Source organism: Diabrotica undecimpunctata, chromosome 8 (genome assembly GCF_040954645.1).
Source record: "Diabrotica undecimpunctata isolate CICGRU chromosome 8, icDiaUnde3, whole genome shotgun sequence".
Taxonomy (NCBI): Eukaryota; Metazoa; Arthropoda; class Insecta; order Coleoptera; family Chrysomelidae; genus Diabrotica; species Diabrotica undecimpunctata.
Window position 1 is genome coordinate 19,863,868 of NC_092810.1, and position 25,123 is coordinate 19,888,990.

The 25,123-nt window shown below is 33.4% G+C and overlaps 1 protein-coding gene across 1 annotated transcript in view; it reads right to left on the reverse strand.

Annotated features, from left to right (window-relative positions):
• Nucleotides 1-25,123, reverse strand: part of LOC140447257 (uncharacterized) — a 97,321-nt gene that overhangs the window by 2,486 nt on the left and 69,712 nt on the right. Inside the window, exons 4-14 of the mRNA XM_072539811.1 lie at nt 16,765-17,075; nt 12,427-12,567; nt 12,034-12,361; nt 11,135-11,524; nt 9,814-10,218; nt 9,317-9,613; nt 5,402-5,659; nt 2,817-3,165; nt 2,536-2,735; nt 2,176-2,470; nt 1,626-1,932 (exon numbers count right to left, since the gene is read on the reverse strand). Of these exons, the coding sequence (XP_072395912.1) occupies nt 1,626-1,932; nt 2,176-2,470; nt 2,536-2,735; nt 2,817-3,165; nt 5,402-5,659; nt 9,317-9,613; nt 9,814-10,218; nt 11,135-11,524; nt 12,034-12,361; nt 12,427-12,567; nt 16,765-17,075 (3,281 nt within the window). The remainder of the gene's footprint in view (nt 1-1,625; nt 1,933-2,175; nt 2,471-2,535; nt 2,736-2,816; nt 3,166-5,401; nt 5,660-9,316; nt 9,614-9,813; nt 10,219-11,134; nt 11,525-12,033; nt 12,362-12,426; nt 12,568-16,764; nt 17,076-25,123) is intronic.

Sequence of the window (25,123 nt, forward strand, 5' to 3'; positions counted from 1 at the left end):
TTAGTTACCATTTACATTTTCGCTACAGTTACTACTTGTACAAGTCTATTTGTTTAGGAACAGCTCTGGGGATTGTTTCAAGGATGTTCCAATGCTCATCAGGAAGCTCGTTGCCCGCTATATTGAGAAGTTTAGCAGGCAGGAAGAAAACTTTAGTTTTAGGGAGACTGGTGAGTTCTTGCCTTCGTTAGTGACATGTCTTATTAAGAACTTTCCTTTCTTGGCTGTTCGAGCTTTTTATAGTAGAGAAAGCGTGTTTTGTGCTGATTGAACCCATGATTCTCCTCAGCATCTTCTTTCAGTAGTGAGGACTTTGACATTGACATTGAGTTGTCTTTTGTTCAGTGGTATGTAGATTTTAGCTTTGTATTCTGTAATTGGTCTAATAAACGTTTTGTAAGTATAGAAGAGAATAACGTGGTTGGTGTTATCAAATTTATCACTACGTGCTTTTAGGAGATAGGCTCTATTTCTTGCCCTGTTGAAAGTGTTTTAAAGGTCGACGTTCCAGTTAAGTGTCTTTAAAAATTTGATACCAAAGTAGACACCAACGGTCTAAAATTGAGTCGCTTCCTGTTGAGCAAGATGTGGTTGATCTGTTCTCTTACATTGCTGAATAGTGTTAGCTATGTTTTCGCAGCATTGAAAGTGTTTCTTTCTTTATTACACTACTTAAGTATTAGGTTAACTATTAATACACAGCATTCGAATACAGTTTGCCCCTAAGGATCCTGCGGAAATTAGGGTCGTGTCGTAAGCATATGGCAGCAAAATACTTTTCAGACAAGGTGTGGGGGAGTGGTAGGTCACTGTTGTAGACTGTATATAATATTGGAGCTATTATTAAGCCCTGTGATACTCCTGCTAGAGAAGTTAATGCAATAAATAGTTTGTCAGCGACTTTAATCCATATAGTTCTAGCGGATAAGTCCATACGCTGTATTTAAATAACTTGCAGGGTTTTTTGTCATTGTTTCCATACATTGTCTACGTTTAGTCCTATATTGAATATGTATTTAGTTTAGTTCTATTTCTCTATTCGTTGATTGCTCTGCCGGATGTACGATTTATCGTGCCAAATAGGTCTATAATTTGCGAGGACAGTTTTATCTCCACTCAAGCAATCTCTTCGTTCACCTTTCATCACTGATTCGGGCGACGTGTCCGTCTCAGTTCCATTTCAGTGTAGCAATTCGGGAAATTACATCGGTAACTCGTGTTTTTCGTCTAAAGTCTTCATTTCTAGCTCGGTCACTAAACAATATAGTTAAAAATAACCTTTTTATTTTTCTCTAAGCTATTTGCAGCGTTTTAGAAGTTGAAGCTATCAATGTCAAAGTTTCAGCACCATAGATCATCACGAAAATACGAAATCCCGCTTGCTCTATTGGCTGGTAGAAATCAAGTTTTTTATTACGACGATTCGTTGCAGGAGTTTGTATAGGTGATTTAGAAGACTTTTTTTATATATGTCTAAATAAAAGATAAAAAAGGAACTATTTTCTGAAACAAATCCAAAATTTTTAATAGAACAGTGCTAGTTGTGAGAATGATTTGCAATTTTTTTAATAAAGTACTTTACAAGTATTTACTAAAGTAAATATGTAATGTTACTTAATACTTACACCTTGAACGGTACAAACGCAACTTGTACACGGACTAACAAAACCAGTTTCTCCTACGCGTACGTATTTCGTTCCTATTAAACATCCTTGATCGTTACTGTACTCCTTCCAAGCGCGGAGATTGATGGAAGGCAAAGAATGACACGGCACTCTGGGATTCAAGAAATTCGATGGAAGGTCAAAGGCATACCTTTGAATATAGCCTTCTACATCCATATTGTCGCAAAGAACTTTAGCTAAAGTTATTTTACGGATTTCTGCTAACTGGTGCTCTGTGAATCTTACCACTGGATCTTCATTTTCAAACCTAAAAGTATGTCAGTACCAAGTTAAAAAATATTTATATTAAGTAAGACAATAGTACACGTATTTATTAAATCATCTTTTAATCCTTGATATTTTATTTTCAAGAATCATTACTAGGCAACACAGACGCAATAAGACAAAATGGCAAATTTAATTTTAATATTTCCTCTAATCGTATCATCTTTTAGATTTAAAAACTTGTTAAAATTCATTTAAATGAACGCTATTTATTTCTTTTTCTTACCAAAATCTGTCACATTTCTTTAATTGTCGAAACTGTATGCCGATAATACATCCAAACGTAGGTCCAACCATTGCACCCTTTAGAGAAATCTCACTCATTCCTCCTGGAAAGAGATCTATGTCATCTACGTGAGCATAAATACTTTTAAGTCTAGCAATACTGTCCGGTGTCATTTCTCTAGAGAGATCTTCGAAACTGTAAGCCCTCTTTAGATTGCAAAAGGCTCTGTAGTTATTGTAAGATGGAATACCGTGATCTCTAGCCCTTTGAAGGTTCCTTGCAATCAGATCAATACCTAGAACAGTAAAAAATATAATAAACTTAATTCAAGTTAACGTAAAAGTGTTTGTTGAAACCTACCAGAGAATGGTATTCTCCTATCTTCAAACAAATGATTGGTCACTTCCCCAGTTATAAACTGATCTAGTGTTTCAATTGGAGTCGAGATAAGCCCTCTAGTTATTTCGTCTACCATATTCTCCCTCATCATCATATCCATTTTAAAGAAACCATCTCTTAGCAGAATTGGCGGATTGACAATTTCGTATGCAGGACTAACTCTAGAAGAATACGTTACTTTATTTACAATTATTATTACAACTACTTTAAATCAAAAGTTTATTTTTAGACATTTCCTTTACCTTGGTATGTGAGGTCTCAGTAAAGAATGCCCAATTCTGAACGCTGCTGCAGCAAATTCATTGACAATAGTTGGATTACAGTTAGGATTATAACTTTTGAAATATCCATTTGGAGATAGTTTTAAGTCATATACGTTCATAGCATTCCAACCTAAAATTCTCGGCAAGAACTCATTGTACGTTATTTGCTGGAACAATGCTATAACGATTCTTCGGACGTTCTCAAAAACTTTCTCTTCGTCCCAATGTGGATTAATCTTCCTGATAAAATCTGATATTCTGTTATGCTCTCGCAGGAAAATAGTGTGTAGTGCTGTTAGTGCAGGTTGTTCTGAAGCTCTTGGATCGCCTAAAACATAATGATAAAAAAGTCATATATAAGTTATAAAAAGATATGTTTCTGAGACCGGTAGATTGTAAAAACCTATAGTGTATAACGATGGCATCACCAGCACTTACCACCGGCTTGCTGTCTTTCTTTACGTACGCACTCCCACTCACAAGATACCTTTACCATGGATGAGTGCTGGAGATGGAAGATCGGTAATAATATAAAACGCCGCCCACCGCAACAGAGAAGAGAGTTAAAACCGGAGTACTGTTCTTTCCATCAGCAATCAAGTATTGACAGATCGCTTTCTCTTTCTAGTTTGTATCGGGAATCCTATTAACAGGAATGTGTCCAACAACTCTGACTTCTGAGACCATATAAAGAACACATTTTTTACATATCTTCACCATACTATCTGTTTTAAATTTTGTTTAGAAATGATATTTATTTCGAAGTTTTTTATAAATATATTCACTAATAATGGAGATAAAGAAGAGCTCATTGGTAGACTAAAATTTTGTTTATATAAATCATTATTTAGTTTGTACAAAAGCATTATTAATCTCTTATTAAAACATTAATTGACCCACCAGTTAGAAGGGAATAAACGATCTATTTGTCACGTGTTTTTTCGCGGCCTACGGCGACATGCTCAGCTGTAACTGGTGGTGATGAAAGTACAATTCAGTTGCTGTTGCTAGTGATAGTAATAGTAGTGAGGACAGTAACATAAATATTTAATGCGATTTGGCGAGAAAACGGGGTGTACGAAATAAACATTTATATAAACACGAGGTAAAAAAATTACACCGTTTACACGGTGAAACATACACTACTTCCACCACAGTGAGTGTACATGTAAAAAACGGTGCACACAGAAGTTTAATTTAGAAGAAAAATAAAGGATTCTGCAAATTGTGTACAGTGGACGTCCAAAAAATGAACAGGATACTTTTCTTATGAGCCCCACAAACTGCTCGAACATTTTTCGAAGACGATCCATAAATGAAAATCCCAAAAGACGTGACAATAATTTTCGTTATTTTATCCAAATAAATTCTGCAAGAGTTGAGGTATATAGGCAAGCTTTTTCCATTTTGTATGCTATAAAGCAGTAATTTTTTGACTGACCTCTCTTCTTGCGATCGATCATCACATTAGATCATTTCCGTTAAACGAATCAGATTACTGTACCAGACTAATTCAGTGTTTGGATGCCAACCTCAATGTTAATGCATGAACTCTTTTGTAAAAAGTATCCCGAACATGCCAACATCGTTAAATAAGATTTTTTTACAAAATACTATAATGATAACCATGGCTACAGATTTGGAAGACCACAGGTTAACATTTGTTCAACTTGTGAAGAACTTGAGGCTAAAATAACAAGTCAAACGCTGAATGAAAACGCCAAGCGTGTAGCAGTTGCAGAAACGATGGTACATCTGAGACGAGCTAAAAAGTTTTACCTCAAGCAGCAAGAAGTGTTGAGATTATGCCAAGAAAAGAAAAATGTCTGAGCTGTTGTTTTTGAATACATGCAAAACCTTCCGCTTCCAAAAATACCAGTGCAGGAAATGTTCTATCTCAGGAAACTATGGCTTTACGTGTTTTGTGTCCACAATGTGAAAACAAATTGTGCAGATTGTTACACGTACAAGGAGAAGCTAAAAGAGGACCTGATGATGTATTAAGGTAAATTTGGAAGACAATCCAGAATATCGGAAAATAATTCCATATATTTCAACAGATAAAAAAGAATTTTAAGAAAACATCCTTACATGGCCAACTACTGCATCAGATAATATCATTGAGGAAGAAGGGTAGTTTATGGAAATGATTTTTTTTGTATTTGTTTATTTTTTGTAAATTACTTTAAATAAAATAAGCTTTTTCATACATTTTTGTGTCTTTATTCATGTTAAAAAAATATAAGTTGTGAGAAAGGAATAAATCCAAGATTTTCTTTATCGTTTTGTGAATAACAAAAATCACTGGATGGTTTTTCTTCAATCCAAATTAACTTATATAAACTGTTCTTTATAGTAGATGTCATTATTAAACAAGAAAAAATTAAATAGAACGAATAAACAGTTTTTATTGATTAACCGAAAACCTACTTTTTGGATTCATTCCCTTTTTATAATTTGTGGTTCAATTAAGTCAATAGAAATTTTCAAATTATAATACAAAAATGATTATTATGATGTTAGTGGCTCTTTCGACATTATTTATAATTAAAATGTTAGCTCACCTGCAGCAAAACACAATCCGGACCGGGATTTACATTCAGGATGCTTATTAGTCTGAGGCAGCAAATCTTTTCCTCTTACAGGATGGACAGTATAATTCATAAGACCACCATTTGTTCTTAACATGCTAGCCTTACAAGGGTTCTCTCCATATATCATAGATCCGTCTAGAAAAGCACTGTTCATATTGATTTGTTCTCTCGGTCCAAAATGTTGTTGGCCAGGCAGTGACCTCATTGAGTGTAGACACATCCTCTCCCCTAGAGTAATTTATTTTAAGTTTTGAGTATTCAGTGAATACACAGTGTGATAATTTTCGTTGAAAACGATATAAGGTTCAATTAAAAAAAATGACTATGCATATCTTGCGGATGATATTGTATTCTTTAGTACAGGTATTAAGGAACTAAACAAATGTTAAAAGAATTAAATGAGCAGTCAAATATAATAGGTCTCAGTGGCGGTTGGTATATAAGTGCTGCGGAGCTGCAGAACCACCAAAATAATCCAAACAAAATTACTTTGAAAATTAAATAAAAAATATCACTACTTATAAAATTTAAATTCATTTAGATGGTTTTCGTGCATGGCCGCCTTTATTTTAATCTATCGTCCGTCGCATCTCATGGCGACAGCAAGTCCCACTTATTTGACCGGACCGGTGCTACTCCGAGCTGTGAACTGTTAAAGATATCCCCGATAACACCCGCTCAACCCCTGGCCAACACTTTTCAGGCGACGACTGAAAGCAATATTTGAGTTGCATTTGTCGCAGTTCGAACTAGTGTGTACAAACCTACGGTTATTGTAATTTTAAATAATCGGTGATCGCGACGCGACGACTGTTAAAATAAGTTGTCCTGCACGTAATTCGGTATTTATATTAAGTATATGAGAATAAAAGTGCTGTTCAGGATGGATGTTATTTATAATTTGATTAATGTTAAGAGATTCTTTAAATATTCTTATGACGAAAAACTAGAATTAAAATGCAAAGGACGTCCTTTGCCGGATATTAAAATCGTAAAAGAAGGATCAAGCCGAGGGAAAAATTACAAACGACAATTTAATTGCGATATTTATACGAGAAATAGTTGGATATGTGGCTGCAACAGAAAAAAACGCTCTTTTCTGTTTTCCTTGTGTACTCTTTGGAGGTGATAAGTCATGGACGCAAGTTGGTGTAACAGACTTAGTACATTTAAGTGATAAAATAAAAAAGCACGAAACTTCTAAGCATCATTTGCACAATCAAATGGAATATGCTTTATTAGGCTCCGTGAATATTAAAGAACAGTTAGATTCTGCATACTGGATAAATATTCAAAAATTCAATGAAGCTGTAACAAAAAATAGGTATGTTCTCTCAAAAATTATAGACTGCATAAAATTTTGTAGTGTTTTCGAATTGGCGCTTCGGGGACACGACGAGACACAAACATCCGACAATCCTGGAATTTTTCGCGGCCTCATAAATTTTACTGCTGAATTGGATAAAACTTTAGCACAACACTTGGAAGAATCGACGGTTTTAAAGGGCATTTCTAAAGAAATTCAAAATGATATTTTGGACTGCATGTTGCAATTATGCCAGGATAAAATTTTGGAGGAAATTCGGGAATCTCCATATCTAGCTGTCATGACCGACGAGACTACAGACATTTCAGCAAAATCACAAATGGTTGTAGTATTTAGATATTGTCGAAATGGAGCACCGGTAGAACGATTTTGGACATATTTGGTACCTTCAAAATTAAATGCAGATACTTTAAGCAAAAACATTTTCAGTGTTTTGGATCCTATCCTGGAAAACTCAAATAATAAACTAATTGCTCAGAGTTATGATGGGGCAGCGGTCATGTGTGGACAGCACGCAGGAGTTCAAGCCAGAATCAAAGAAAAATATCCATTTGCTCATTTTGTACACTGTTACGCGCATCAATTAAATTTAATAATGTCTAAGGCTTGTTCCGAAAACTCTCAAGTTAGACTTTTTTTTGGAAATTTAAATGAAATCCCTACCTTTTTTAAAAATTCGCCACAACGAGTGGCAGTTTTAGATAAAATCGTCCAAAAGAAAATTCCTCATGGCGCTCCAACTCGCTGGAACTTCAATATTCGAACTGTTAATGTTGTGTTTGAACATCGATCTTCTTTTATCGAATGTATGGAAGAAATAGAAGAATCGTTTGATAAGGCAGCTGTCTGTAGTTCAGCGTCTTCCATTCGAAGAATACTAGTGGATCAAAATTTTGTTTTTTGGTTAACATTTTTCCATCGCATAATGCCACAAGTAGACGTTTTGTATAATGCCCTTCAAAAGACTAAAACGGATCCTTTGGAAATCAATAAAAAGGTGACAGATTTCGAAAGATACATGAATTCAGTTAGAAATTCAATAGATGATACCATTGACTAAGGTTCTAGTTTATGCGTTGAACCATTACCAACTAAAAGGTTATGGAAGGATAACAGTCCAGTAGGTCATCGGAGAGCATCTATCGAAGTTTGTGATATAATCATAAATTGTGCAAATGATAGATTTGCTTTTAAAAATCACCTACTTGCAACTTCATTGCTTTATCCTGAGCAATTTGATAATTATTGTGATAATTTCCCAGATGACAATTTAAGCCTGACTTGCGCGTCATATCCAAATTTAGATAGGGAGCGCTTGAAGACTGAATTATCTGTTATTTATTTTAGAAGAGACTGTAGAGACATTAATGGGGCAATACCTTTTTTAAAATTTTTAATTGAAAATAATTTAACAGAGCCTTTTCAAGAAACTGTAAAACTGCTTCAAATTCTAATTACAGTGCCCATGAGTACGGCAGAAGCTGAAAGGTGCTTTTCGAGTTTAAAACGGATTAAAACATTCTTAAGAAATTCCATGACTGAAGACCGACTAGTAGCATTAACCATGTCGTCAGTAGAAAAAACACTTATAAAAGAAATACCAAACTTTAATGAAAAAGTTATAGACAAGTTTGCTTTAAAAAAAAAAATCGACGAATCGAGCTTATTTATAAAAAAAACTAATATATTTGGCTCTGTGTGTAGTTAGTTCGTAAGACCCTATAATGCAATTATTGTTGTGGCGATTTTGTTTGTAGTGTTTTTTCGTTTGCATTCCTTAGTTTCACGTATTTATCGATAAAATTCTACTAAAAACATAAACTATAAAACAATTACTAGTGTGCCATAATGTACCATTGCTATTTTTGATATAATTGGATTTATCTTCAATTTGAAAAGAAGAAAATCGGTAAGTTCTTTTAATAGATATATAATGAATAAATATATGGTGTAAAATATCAAACTAAAAGCCTCGTTGTAAAATACAACGATTAAAAGATATTGAATTAAAAAAAACCAAAAAATACTGCAGAACTACCAAATTTTTGAGTCACCAGCCGCCACTGATAGGTCTTCAAATGAACATTTAAAAAATCAAAATAATTAATACATGAAATGTCGATCTAAAATATAATTAGTATAATCCTGAGTCCTTTATAACTATTAAGTTAAAATATATTGCCGCAATAATTTTCGCAGTTTAGCTGTATTTAGTATTTTTTGTGTTCCTAGCGTCAAATTATAACCTGTTTATTATCTACCCTTTATTTATTTTTATCTATCTATCTTTTATTTCATCATTAACGACATCCCTATCCATCCTCAATAAAGCTCCGAATTGAGCAACGTTATCTTCGTAAAGTCTTAGCGAATGATCAGCTTTTTACCATCTAGCTCTTGTTAGCTATTTAGTTATATTTGTCGTAGGAGCACGATTGGTAAAATTGGACAGGCTGTGGCATTTTTCAAACCTCACATATTATTAAGGAAACTTCAAATCAGATAACTTTTGATGTTTTAGATACAAATACTCGCTTTATAGACACAAAAATAAATACCTGTTGTGATGTTAAACTCTGGATAGTAATCATCACCAGGAGGAATAGGTAATGGATCACATTCGGGATGTACGGTGAAACGACTGTTACAAGATCGACAATCCGGTATAGATTCTTCAAAACCTTTATGGATGGGAGTCAGCGTCAGGTCGTGATCTACCAGCTGAGCGTACTGCATCGTCATTAAAGTATATCTTGAGTGGAGGTTACTAATATCTGGATGGATCACTCTTGATACGACTCTTGGATTAGGAAGGGCAAATCCTGTTATACCGGTAACTCTTGCTTTAGATATTCCTAAAAATAAATTTACATAAATTCTAATAATAACTGTAAAACATACAAAAATCAAATCTAATTATTACCATTTAAACTGTGAGCGCGGTATCCTGTACCGCTACTTAAAATTAAATCTTCCATATATAGGAAAAGAATAAACTCATAACTTTAAGACTCGTTATAGTAATGGTATATATTTGTTAAAAAAATGTCCTTACCATCTTCATATTGACTTGGTAAAAGCCTAATAAATGTTGCCAAAGCCTTGCCATATCCAGGATTTCTCAAGTTATTACAGTGACCAGTATAAGTCCTAAATGGATATTGAGGATCGCATGGACCAGTTTCATCACATTCAAAATCAGCCTGTACATTTTGACCAAACTGTGGCAGGTTGCTGAAATCGATATTTTGCAAACTTTCAGTAACTTCGTTTCGTAATATTGGTAGTTCAGCTTCAATAATCAGGTGCCGTTTTCTTCTTCGGTGCATTAAACCGTTAACAATTTCATTCGAAGCTAGTTCGAACAGGAGGGAAGTATTAGCTAGTTTTATTGCTTCTTTGTTCGCTTTGCTGAAAGCTACAGCTGTACCTTGGGGAGATTTTGGATTTACACCACCACCTGAAATTAAATTAGTATGAAAATCCGTAAACTAATTTCGAAACCAAATTCAGATTTTTGCTTTAATCTGTGCCTTTTAAGAATTGCAAGGCAAAACAGACGTTGATAAAGATGTTATTAGAGACATAAGGAATCTAAAAATTGCATTCCACAACTTAGCAAAAATCCTTAGCGAATTGGTTTCTAGTACTCGTACAGAGTATATCAGAATAAAAGGAAACAAGACAGTTAAGATTTGATTTCACGTACAGTGCATCTGTGTATCTGCTTCTACGTGTTTCGCCCTAAAATAGCCGTCTCTGGAGAGCCCTTTTAGGGCAAAATACGTATAAGCGGATACACAGATGCACTGTACGTGAAATCAAATCTTAACTGTCTTTTTTCCTTTTATTCCGATATACTCTGTACGAGTACTAGAAACCAATTCGCTAAGGATTTTTGCTTAGTTGAGGAGATATTTTGTGGAATGCAATTCTTAGAAGGCACAGATTAAAGCAAAAATCTGAATTTGGTTTCGAAAATTAGTTTACGGATTTTAATATCAGATGTCGCTATTTGCGTCTATACGAAGCCATGTTAGAGTTGCTTCTTAAGACAGAAAAGATTTATTTTCACGTTCAGAGCGACTGTGAATAGTTGTCTCTAAAGAGCCCTTTTAGGGCGAAATACGTATAAGCGGATACACAGACACACTGTACATGAAATCAAATCTTAACTTTTTTCCTTAAATTAGTATGATTACAATGTACTTGATTATTTGACTATAAAAGGAAGAATATAATAAAAAACACAATGGTTTAGTTACTTCACTAAGTTTAAAGTCTAAAAAAAAAGAAAATATTGTGTGTACCAATTTTTTTTTTTAAAAAGAAGAGAGATTCCTCACATGACCATTTAACTAAATATTATTTTATACCTTGTGCCCACACTTCGTACTCCTTTTTCCTCCTTTCCAATAAATTTTGTTGAGCTTTACTCAGGGCTTCTTTTAACAAATCATCCGTTAGGTCAGGTACTGGTTCCTCTTCTTCCCATTCTAATAATGTAGGCAGTTGATATTGATCACAATTGATTTTAGAATTCAAGAATAAATCTTCTTGTAAGAAAGCTCTTGGTTGTAATTTTTGTAGATTCTTTGTATTGGCGCATATCAGACCAGATAGTGTTATTTTCTTAATTTCGTTCAGCTGCTTAACCGTAAAGGAACTTGGAGGAAGGTCGTTTTCATACCAAAATCTGTCGGATTCTTTTAGGAGGTGAAATTGTTGCTTCAAAAGACAGTTTAATGTTGGTCCTACTATAGCACCTGAAAAATAAAAAAATCTTAGTCATCATGTTTTACATTTAGATAATCAGAATAAAATGACAAGGGTGTGTACTATCCCCTCTATTTTTTAAATACATTAATAAAAGCATATTAACTAACGGAACACCAGTGGATAATCTAATATATGCAGATGATGCAATACTCTCTGCGGACACTAGAGAAGTGCAAATTTTGGTTGATCCCACTTGACAATACTGCGAGAGGTATGGAATGGTTCTGAGCACAAAAAAAAACAAAAACTTTGATTGTTAGTAAAAACAATATTGAAAACGACACAATCTATGTTAAAGGAGAAGTTTTATAGCAAGTACCTAGATAAAATTACTTGAAATGTGAGCTTAATGAAAAATTGGTCCGTAGCATTGAAATAAAACGATGCATTGAGATACCCAGAAGTTCTCTGGATCAGCTAATCATAAAAATAAATTATATATATGCGGTATAAAAATATATATATGTAATTGAAAGAGTAATAAAGAAAGTCATACCTGGTAATGGTTCTTCCAAAACAGCACCTACAATGAGATCTATATCTTCAATACCATCATACAATTCCTTCAGTATCTTTACATCTGATGCTGTTATCAGTTTTCCGAGATCATTAAATGTCTCTAAACTTGTAATTACTGAGTTGTTACACAATCTTAAATACTTTGAGTAGGAAGCAATACCATGATCTCTGCCCATATGTAAAAATAGCAAGAAAGTATTCCAGTCTGGTCGAACATGTACAGATATATGAGCATTTACTGTTTGTGATGAAGTAGATATTAAAGCATCAATCATATGTTCAAATGTTCCAGGTGTTACTTTGGCCTGTAAATCAGGAAAGATAATATAGATATTTCATAAATCTTATAAATACTTTTGGTAGCACATACCAAAGTTTGAGGTACTAAAGAGAGTAATGCAGGTAAGGCAGCAACTGCTACTTCGTTGAATACTCCAGCCCTTTTGTTACTTGAGTAATTGGAAAATCTTCCGTGGACTTTCAGCTCTAGTTGGGAATGTATCATAGTTTCCTGCAAAGTGAAAACAAAATTATTATTAATCAGCATGGATCTTCTTACAGTACTTAATCGTGTCAAATGTTGACGATTACGTCGAAATGGACTACATACGACGATGTGCCAGAATTTCTAGAATAGATGGCATTCGCAATGAAGAAATCAGAAATAGAATGTTAACACCAGAAACAATTGTTGAGCGAATCGAGGATAAAAAGTAATGCTAAAAAATTGTCTTTTTTTTAATTTAGAAAGTAAAAGTGCCTATCAAGAATGATCTCTTAGTTAATCTAACCCATCAGTTCCTAGCGTTAAGATTATGTAACGGCAAAGTGGTGCCATCTAAATAGATCCTCTATCGTCTACGTCGCAAATTTTCAGTTGAAAACAGGTTAGTTCTTGTCAGAAGGTGCTAGTGTTTACATTGTCGTAAATGTGCGATTTTATTAGAACTCAGTTTTGAATTTGTACCTATATAAAATATAACGAAAGAAATAAAGCCTCAAATAATGGACTTCGTTGATAAAGAGTAAGTATATTACTCTTATTTTATATAATAAAGTTAATATTAGAAAACAAGTATAAGAAATACAAATACCTACATATTTTTTGTGTAAAAAAGCTTTGATATTTTTTTAAATAAAAAAGTTGTTCGGTTACATATTTGTAACGCTAGGATGAAATGTAAGCATATTCTCTAGTTATTTAGTACCAATATATAATATGTTTTGTTTTTATTGTATGCTATTTTTATTCATATTTTTTAAGTATTAGTATATAGAGTGTTTATAGAACTTTAAAATTTAAAAATTTGGGTACAAGTATTAGAAAGAGAAGTTAACGTCATCCTATTTGTGTAAAACCGGCTGGGATTTTTGGAGGTTATCAAATGTCACAGGTTATTAAAAATATAAATCATTGGCGTTGAGCATTAATTAGACGAAACCATTTATTCAACAATTATATTAAGAATAATTTTAATGACTATTACAAATAGAATTTAGTATTTGGTGATAGAACCGTCTGCTTCTATAACTTTATTTAGTCTATTTGGCATACTTTGAATTATATTAGATATTATATTTGGATCAAGATCTTCCCAGCACTCTAAGATTGTATCCCATAATTGATCTGAATTTTGTGGCATAAAATTTCTTTTATATATTTTTTTAAAAATTATGCCCCAAATGTTTTCAATTGGATTTATATCTGGACTATGCGCAGGCCATGGCAATACTTCCAGGTTTTGCGTTTGAAACCAATTCCTTACGGCATGGGCAGTGTGGACTGAACAATTATCTTGTTGATATATAAAAGTATTATTAGGATACAATTGCTCAATAGAAGGGAGCATTACGTGTTCCAAAACGTTAATGTAATTGTCGGCAGTAAATCTTCCCTCTAATCGCCAACAAACACCAGGTCCATGTATACTAATCCAACCCCATACATTTACAGAAAAACGTCCAGATTTATTATGAGAGTGAATATATCGTTCTTCAAACCTAGTATTGGCTGGACGATAAACACGGATTTGACCGTTATGGTCGGCTGAAATGTCTTTTCATCAGTAAAAATGACGTTGTTCCAAAATTGTGGGTTGCGGTAAATATAGTTTAGTGCAAATATTACTCTTGCTTGCCGATGTTCAACAGTTACTAATGGTTTTTTAGCAGCTGGTCGGTTTTTTAATTCAGATTCATTGATCCTTCTGCTTACAGTAGGTTGGGCACCAGGAAATCCCGTATGAATCCTTGAATCCTTCGACGTCGCAAGTGGATTATCTCTTAAGAATTGAACTAAAGCAGCATCTTGTTGAGGAGTGGATACTTTGGAACGCCCTGAACCAACTTTTCTTTTTAATGATTGTTGTTGGACCCATCGTTGCTTAATTCTGAAGATTGTTTTCAAATTTCTATTATAGAAATTTGCTAGCGCACGAATTGACCATCCTTCTTCCATTTTCGTAATTATTTGAGCCTTTTCAATCTCACTTAAATGACGAGGCATATTAATTTTTTATTGTACGTAACGTTAAACCTTCTATCAAATTAAACGTCTTTGACGTCTATGAGTTGCATTTTTGATCACTTATGACATTTGATAACCTCCAAAAATCCCAGCCGGTTTTACACAAATAGGATGACGTTAACTTCTCTTTCTAATACTTGTACCCTTTTTTTTAATATAACTGTACCTACTAAGTTTTTTTTTTTATTTCAGAGCCCTTGCTGCAGTTCTTGAAAAAGGCCTGACTGTTCAAGAAGCTATTGGTACAGCCTTGAAAGAATACGATGAGATAGATGACTCTATAGAGGCAATTTATATAGCGCCAACAGATCCGGCTACTCTGACGAATGAGGATTCCGGAGATGAGGACGACGGCGGAGATTTTGACAATTTGAGCAAACGTCAGCTACTTGCCGATGCAGAAGTTAGAACTGCAGATGGAATTATATTAGGAGAAGAAATTTCTGTTTAACAGTCAGAATCGACAGAATACACCTGCTCATATGGTATATCCAAAAGTTTCTGAATCCCGGGATTTGGTTTCGAAAGGTTTCACATATAACGAGAAACAATTTTCTGTGTCAGATTATTCTTTGTTTAAAAACAAATCAGTTGTTGATATATTCGAAATGTTTATAGATGAAGGAATCAGCTTATTCCTGGTACAGGAAACAAACCACTATACTACTTTCAAGAACCTACCCGACCCAGGAGTCTCGCAAGAGGAAATAAAATGTTTTATTGCTATATCGATTCTCAGTGGTTATAATAATCTTCTCAGCAAGCGTATGTATTGGGAGCAAAGTCTTGATACTAGAAATGAACTGGTATATAATGCTATGAGACGTAATAGATTTGAGCAAATTTTGAGGCTTGTTCACTTAAATTCTAACGCAAATATTGATAAGGGTGATAAGCTGTGAAAAATACGGCCATTTATAAATAAAGTGAACGACAGATTCAAAAAGTATTTTATTCCTGAAAAAGATTTGGCTTTCGACGAAAGTATGATATATCAAGGAAAATTTGTCCTGATATTGACATAGAAAGAAACTTTGGAAAGGCGGCAGCACCACTTGTGAAAATGATAGAAGAACTACCTAATAATTTGAAATCTTTTCCATTTTTGTTTTACTTTGACAATTTATTTACTACCTTCAGTTTATTGTCATATTTACGGTTAAAAGGATACTTTATTAGCTAAAAAAGATATTCAGAAAAAGGAAAGGGAATACTAAGAAAAGTACTATTAGTAAGACGGATTCTGTACTAGTAACTAAGTGGGTCGATAATTCCGTAGTTTGCATTGCTTCAAATAGATATGGCATCAATTCAATAACAAATGTTAGACGTTATTCGCAAAAGAAAAAAAACACATACAAGTTAGCAGACTAGCAGTATTTGCAGAGTATAACAAAAAAATGGGTGGTACTGATCGAATGGATTAGAATGCTGGACAGTAAAAGATTTAAATTAGAAACAGAAAATGGTATTGTTGACATGGCTTCTTGATGTTTCAGTCAATAACGCGTGGTGTTGGTATCGAAAATCAAACAACTCTTGGATGTCCCAAATAGATTTTCGAAGGGCTATCGTGCAAGTTTAATTGAAGAAATATTCGTCATCCTCTAAAGGCACTGGCAGGACTCCATTTCCATAGGATACGATGAAACACCTAGTGGATAAAATTTCAAACGACAAAAGAAGATGTTGTGCTGGAAAATTTTGCAAAAGTTCAATACGCACGATCTGTAAAAAATGTAACTTAGGTCTCTGTATTAATTGTTGCGTTACCTATCACAAAAACCAAAATGTTTAAATTTCTTTTTTATTATTATTTTTAGTTTTTAAATAAATAGAACTGTTTACAGATATATTTTGTATTTTTTGCACCCATTAGCTCCTAGCGTCACATATATGTAAGATCATATACTGAGTGATTTATAAATCCGAATGCGTAAAATCATTTATTTTTATGTTTTTTAATAAAACTGCTCCCAACAAAATATTAGCATCACATTAAAAACTGTGAAAAAATAATCTGGGCACTAATGGGTTAATACAACATATGAGATCATTTCAATGATGTAGCAATTGCAGTTTACAAATGTCGGACTGAATAAAAAGTATTAGTTTAATTGACACGCAGTAGTAAAATAAAATGAAATTCGTATTAAGTAAATTTTTTTGGAAAAAACTCACCTCTCCTAGAACTAGCGGTAAGAACTCATTATAAGTAATATGCTGTAATTCAGCAGTGACTACTCTTCTGCTTTCCAAAAAAAGTGTATCATCTGTCCATTCCGGGTTTATTTTGCTTAATTCTGTCCCGATCCTATTATGTTCTTTCATAAAAACAGTGTACAACGGATTAAGTAAACAAGATGAACACGTAGAAATATTTACATGACCAGTTTTGTAGGTGCGCAGTCGACTCATGTCTTCCAAAGTGTTTCCGTAGATTGCGGAAGCGTCAAGAAAAGAGGTGGCTAGATTCATTTGGTCTCTATAAGCTAAAATAAATAGTAAAACTGTATTACTAAAATTTATTGCAAAAACCTACAGATAATTTCTTTACTTTGGTTCTTATTATAAAAAACGAAACTAAAAATCCACTCATGTACACACATACACACACACCACCTGTTTATCTCAGTCTTGGTCTACCCCTACTTTTATTTTCTACTGCTGCTCCTGATATGGTTCGTCTGGGTGGGTACTTTTATTTTGCTCTTGACTCATGTCCAATCCATCTAAGTCTACCTATTTTTAATATAGTCCAAGGGGGATCTGTTTCAAATTGAACATTTTTTATATCAATTCCATTGGACTTTATTTTTTTTTTTGTTGGAATTTCTTCAGGACACATCTTGTATCAATAATTACGACATGCGCCAGTCGCAAACCTTGTGCTTAATTTTTATTTAACAAAATCTGAAAAAGATTGAAAATGTTTGCCTTTTTGCGCTCATATTATATTTCCTATAATTTGTTTTATATGATCAATATTTCTTGAGTTATAAAGTCTATCTGACTTCGATTTTGTGGCGCATTTAGTTCTCCTGGTTCTCTTCGACCTGGAGCGAGTCCTAGGCCTCGGAGCAGGAGGAGTGGCTGGTTCGTCAATATTGTCTGAGTCGCTAGAGTTTCCCTCGGCGATGGGTGGAAGAGGAGGGAAGTCCTCATAGTTGCTATCAGAATCATCTTCTGTAGCAAGTGCATTTAGATTTAAAAGAGGTTTGACAATGTTCAGATCAGATACTATTTTGGTGGTATAGGCAGGGAATTTTGTAAAAGCTTTATTGAGGATGTCGGTTAGTCTACCGAGCAAGTCGCTAGATTCGTCCGAAAGGTTGTCGAGGGTTGGCATGCTTGGCAGCGGAGTGGATGATATCACTGAAGCGATGGGCTCTCCACCTCAGGTGTCCAAGTTCTCCGTGGGCCAGGGCCCGTATTTGGGAAAAAATTATATAAATGAATTTTTTGTCCATATTTCCTGCTAGTCGAAAGCAGATTCATCGACGACAACGAGAGAACCCCTTTAGAAAAAAAGTCTTGTTCTTCGCAGGAAATACTTTAGTGTTCGCTAGGCACTCGTCAAACCTTCTCGATCTAACTAAGAACGCCTCCGAGGGACGTCCAAATAAGCGGTTTCACCAATTTTCTAAGGACAACTAACCAGGAAGACCCTCCGTGGACCTATTCCTAAAAACGTACCTTTCTACGGCCGCCGTACCTCATTATTCGTAGTTGTATTTTCACTTTTGTTGCTATGGTAATTCTAGGTATGTATTTCTACCTAGGTTCAACTGTGTGAGCCGGTATGAAACAGTGACCCTTTCACGTTGAACGTTTAAAGCAGAGTGGAGAGCGATTTTTAAAAATTTCCACAATTTATTTTTTTACTTCGTATGAGCATGTAGCATTCATTATTTTTCCAAGCCACTGCTACACTCAGGAATATACTCGAAATAAGGTTTTTCACATTTTTGAAGCACAGGTTATTTACCACATTGTATTTAATGTCAAATCGCAGTTTAATTATTATATTCAATACTGTTGATTCATATTACACATATCAAATATGTACAAAATCTCAATTAAAATTAAAATTATGTTGTATATATTTATAAATTAAATAAAAGGAATTTCTTATCAACATTTGTTTAATTTTATTTTCAAATTTCTTTTCAAGCAAATTTCTTAAATTTTCAGGCAGCATTAAAACATTTTGTTGCCCAACACCCTAGTCGATTTTGATACATTTTCAATATGCTGCTAATATGTTAGTATCGTTACCATTATTATTCTTAGTGTCTTTCTTTCGAATACAACCAGAGTCTATTTTGGAGATGGTACATGTTTTTGACTCAGGACACAATGAGAAGTACAATAATTAACATCATTCAAAATAATGACTATCAAAAAAATAGTACAAATAAATTTATATTTTCCAAAACTATTATAGATATTTTTGTCGACATATTTTCAAAATAATATATTAATAAAAATATGTAATTAAGTTTTTTGCAAAATAGGTAAATGCAGCAATACTGTGAAAGGTTTAACGACACACCCAGTAAAAATTATATACCTGCGTTTGTTCTATTCGTTATTAACTGAAAATGAATGTTTTTAAGTATCCATTGTATCTTAATAAACCAAATTTTCAATTAGACTATTGTATATACAATAGTTTCAGAAATATTGCTATTGAAATGTACGAGTTTGGTTACATAAAACAATTGAATTCAATTTAGTTTGAAAAGGTTACGAAAAAATTCGGTGTGAGATTTTTAAAATAATAACCATTACTGTACATGAATTTCACAGCTTTCTTTAACGTTTATTTAAAACTAATAATAGTCCAGTCGTCAGAGACGAAAATGCCATTAGATCTCTAAAAATTGTCCGAACTGAATTTCTCTAAGAATATTAATTTTAAAACCATAAAAATATGCAATAAAGTATGCACCCTTCGGGCGGAAGCGGAAATGGCAAACATCGATTATACGCGCGCCGTAGAAAAAAATTTTCAACAAGAAATGTAGCTGTAGTAATTTTAAACAAAACTAATTATTGTCACTTTTTGTGTAGAATGAACCGGTCTCTCAAAAACAACGATTAAAGCAACCGGCGATTTTAAATGTCGGTTATGAGCACCAAATAAATTTTTTTAATAAAACTTCTATTAATTCGATAGTAAAAATTCAATATTTTTCGATTATCGACACAAGTCAAAATATTATATACAAAGTATTACTATATCGTCACCTCAGAGCAACAGTAAGCCATGTGCAAAATCTTTGTTTGCGAGAAAATCGATTTAAAATTTGTGTGTATTTTAAATCTGTAATGAAATTACTAGTAATTAGTCAATCAAAACAATGTTTACGATAAGAGTACAAAATAATAAGACAAATAAAAGTTTTTAGGTATAAAAAAGATAGAAGTTTAAATTTTTAGAAAAAATAGAACTTGTCCTACTGTTGCACTAAACACCTTGAAAAAAAAAAAATAGGATATCTAGTATTTGAAGATTCCATTAACCTTCTAAACGGTAGGGGATCAGCTATGATGTCATTAAATTGACGTTGAATTCTTTCTTCCAATTCTTGGCTGGAATTTACCTCTGTAGCATAGACTTTTTCCTTAATATACGAACAAACTGCGTAGTCCAAAGGGTTAAAATCGCATGACCGAGGAGGCCAATAAATCGGAGCTTCTGCACTTCTACCAATCCATCGATTCGGAAAATGATTACTCAACGAATTACGACACCTTCTATCAAAGTGTGGTGGAGCTCCATCGTGCATAAAAAATAAAGATCTTTAGCGTTAAATCTTCTAATATTTCGAATAAGGAATTGTTTAAAAAATCAAGATACATATCACCATTTAAATTTCCTGGTAGAATATTATAACCTATTAATTTGTTACCTAAAGTTGCTGCCCAAACATTAACTTTAAATGAGTGTTGGTAACGTGATACCCTTTTGACTCGTGGATTCTCATCACACCAGTAGTGTGCATTATGGGAGTTAAACATGCCTTGTCGCGTAAAGGTGGCCTCGTCCGTAAAAAGAATGCATTTTAAAAAATTTGGATTGTGGGCTGTCCTTTGTTGCAATGTTTCACAAAAATCCACTCTAACTGGTAGATCATCTGGCAAGAGCTCTTGGACTTGTCTGTAATGATAAGGATGTAATTGCTGTTCTTTCAGTATCCGCCAAGTACTTGAAGAAGAAGTATTTGTTTGTCTTGCTATATTCCTTACGCTAACTGTTGGATCTTGATCAAGTAAATTTAAAATATTATTTTCTTTATTAATTGTTCTTGTTGTTCTTGGTCTACCAGAATTTATTTTATTTGGTCTCACATTCCCAGTTTCTCAACAACGTCGTCCAACGGCTCTAAATGTTTTTTTACTTGGTAAGTTTCTTCTAGGAAATTTTTCTGCATAACGTGTCACAGCTGCACTAGAACATCCTAAACATTCGCCCAAGGTTAATAACATGTCAGTGTATTTAACATTTGAGTACATTTTGATTTGATTTTACAAATAACAAGGTTTCAAAACTCTAATTATTGTTGATTTATCGTCATAACAATCAATAAATGTCAGATTTCCATGGCACACTTGGAGAAAATAGAGGTATACCTATTAGAACTTTATCATTACTACCAGCATCAATTATTACTTCATAATTTTCAAATCAACATATTCCGAAAACGGTACACAGTATCGAGTTTTACCAGGAGTACCTTTTTCGTGTAAAATTGAATAATGTTTAAGTTTACTTGACATTTTGATTAATAATTATACTCTTAACAAAGTTATATTGACTAATACTTAGTACGATCCGTGTAACTAGCGCCCTCTATGAGAATCAGATATAAAAACAAATCCATGGGATGTATCAGCTTCCAAAACATATTCGTATAAAATTTCATTACAATGTTGCCAGTAGTTTCGGCAAAATTTACACCAATAAATTTATATTCTTGATCGGCACAGAATGTCTTATAAAAAAAATTTTATTGGGTATTTTAATCAGTATAACTTTAATTTAATTGCAAGTAACTTTTTCTCCATTTTCATTTGTATTAAAATCCTGTGTGGACATGTCAGTAACGAAGTACGATTTGCCCTTTTTCTTGGCCGACTTTACAATGGTAATAACCTTATAGGGAACATTAATTATTGGCCTGCTTTTTAATATTCTACTTCTCTCTTTTTCTATGCATGAATGCATAGAGCCGCCCTCATTTTTAGTATGTCTACCAATGAAATATTTGTGAAGTATTTGTTGAACATCTAAGTGCTTCACTGAATACAAATACATAGTTGCTAAAAATCTGTTTTTGTTTTGGGCGGAACAATTATCGCTATAAAACACGACCTGTTTTCCTATGCCATACTTTTTTATGTAATTAAAAACGCATGTTGATATTTCGTTTGCACCCCTTTTCGCTTCACCTTCATGCTACATGTAGCAGAAGCCCTCTTTTGTATTATTATTTAAAAATGTAAAGTTAAGAACATTTAACTTCCTCTTGTAATAAAAAGAGGATACATTTCCATTTGGTAGGGAGGTAGGTATAGTTTGGTAGGTATCATGGCTTCATTCTGAGGCCAATTTCTTATCATTTTCCTTTTCCAGGCGCGACAGTACCTTTTCGTCATTGTGCTTTTTAATTTCTGCCCTTTTTTCAATTTTTTGTTCTTCACTTATATTTTTGTACACTTCACATACTGAGGACAACTCTTTCTTCCGCTTGAAAAATGCAAGATTAAACCTTGTGTTGAAAATTTCCTGCTAAATCTGTTGTTTCACAAATGGCACGTTCTCCTCCAAGCACTTCTCCTTATACATCCTATACATCATACTAATATTTAGTGATCCTTCTAGATACTCTCTTTTTGTAGTCGAATTGCAATAGTGAGATTCTGTTTTTGGTAACTTATTATTATGATCAATTACGCCCTGAGTTAAAGCGAAGCCCTATTTGAATGTGGCCCTCTTTCTTCTTTAGTTAGAAAGCCATACTCAGTTTTTATTAGAACCGTATCTATGGCACAATTCGATATTTAATGTTGTTTTAAAAACAGTTTGCATACGCGGATTTTCTGATCTCTGATATTAAGAAAATAAGCACATGTAAATGTTTGTTTCTTGTACGTTTTATCATCTTTTGGCAGTATTTGAGTGATTTAAGTCGAAAAACCTCTTTCGAAAAATCGAAAAAATACTGGGCCCTATATTTTAACTGGAAAAGTAAAGGTCATTTTCAAGGTCTCAAATTTTCATGTTTTTTAAAAACTATTATAACATTTAATTATTTACTTACAAATAATAGATGCAAAATGAAGTACCATTACCATTATATTTTCAATATCCCTAACTTATGCCGCTCATTGAGGAATTTCAGTAGATGTGGTGTAGTGAAATATATAAAAAAAATTGTGCTTTTAGTGATAGCTTTTAGCTACATCTATTAGTTCACCATCACAACAGTATAAATCTGTAACCTCTTTTACCAAATATTTAAAAATTTAGTATCAATATTACATGAAAATCGTATTGAGTTCAACGAATACTTTCGTCATACATATAAAAAGGGAACTTTGGCAGATCTCCTCATAATAGATGGAACACAAAAAGAAATATGGAGAATTATCAGAGAACAAAGAAAAGACCTAAACGAAATAATAACAAAGAAACACATTTAGAAGGAAACCTGGGCAGACTATTATATCATCCATCCCTATTTGCTAAAGATGACAATAATAAACCACCAACGACATGAACGAATATTGAGAAATAATCAATGAGCATGGAGAAGTAAAGGAAGCATTAAGGAAATTAAAAATAGAAAATCGCTAGAAGAGAAGAGAACACCGAATAAACATCTAAAGTACGGAGGACCAGATCTCACGAAACATCTATAAAAGCTAATCCAAAAAATATTAGAACAAAACAGAATACCACAAAAATGGAGAACAAGTTTCCTAATAGGTGATAATAAATATACTAAATGAAATTATAAGACTAGTAGAAGAACCACAAAGTTTAAGGTCGAGAAGATCATACACCGGCGCTATATTTATAATGAATCAAGTGCAAACAAAATTATTAGATTACAATATTTATGTTTTGTGGAACTTAAGAAGGCATTTCACAGGGTCAAATTCAAGAAAGTTATCCACTTATTGTGCGCAAGAGAGACACCTTTGGGAAAAATCAAAACGATCGAAAATATCTAGCAGAACAACACAATAAAAGTAAAAGCAGAAGAACTAACTGACCCTATTAAAGCTGGCAAAGAACGTAACTTCGGTGTTGGTGATTCTATCGCTAGGCACATCCAGAAGGAGATCTGAAAGATGTCTGCCGCTAGAATTAGTGAAGGAGTCACCGAAGCATTAAAGCCGCCCATTAGAATGGCTCTGTTGAGTGTGAAAAAATACTCAATCAAAAGTTCACAAAGGAACACGTTTGGATGTCTATAGTTAGCGATTACAGTGGTGGTGGTAGTTCTATGGAGCAGGTGTAGTAAGCGATTAGAGTGATGGTAGTATTTCTATGGAGGAGGTCTACTGCGAGGTAGTAGATGTTTGGGAGTTGGATATGTGGAGAAAGCGTGTCAGATATTGTAGGGATGTCTTTGTGTATGAGGATGCCAATCCCGTAAGAGATTTAGTTTTTAGGACTACGATACGTAATTTATCCGGAGAAATTAGGAGAGGTTCTTGATAAGGTATCAATTACGGCGAGGATTCGTATATCGTACTTATGCAGCAGGTTTTTGATAATATATCATTCTCCAAAAGGCGCTTTCTAGAAAACGTGACATTTATGCGAACTAAAAACAAAACAAAAATAACTTTTTTTAACTTAAAATTAAAATAATATTATGATAATAATATTAACAGAGAAGCTGAGATTTTTTTTTGGAAATATGCATTCTTTTAGTCTTTTAATCTGTACTAGTACCTTATATACACGCTATATATAGTACTCTATAAACAATGCGTATAGAATAAACGGTTCCGACAAGAATACCATAACGACAGTCAGAGGAAAAAAGAAAAAAAGTCAAAAAGACATCTACATCTATTGACATCAAAAAAGAGTTGCGAATCAAGAACGTTTTTAAGCAGGTCGTGGCTCACAAGGCGCTATAGAGCGAGATAAGAAGAAAAAGAAACATGCCTAAAATAATTTTAGAATTGTGAAAGGTATATTTATTATTTTCTTCCCTTCTGCGTCGGTTTTTTTATTATATTATGAAAAGCTAAGCATCTAATAGAGTTTTAAATAAGATATATTGTATCAACAAATTAGTATTTATATTTTAATTTCCGTTTTAGTTACTCCAACTAACACATAGTAAACTGCAAAAGAATTAAGGATAATGTTCTCTAATCTAAGATAGCCATCGATTGCATAAATTTCATTTAGAAATTCTTTATAACTCTTTATTCAACCACAGTATAATTATATGATTCGTGCTTATTACAGTAAATATTTGTTTAATTTTAGTTATAAGATTTCGTA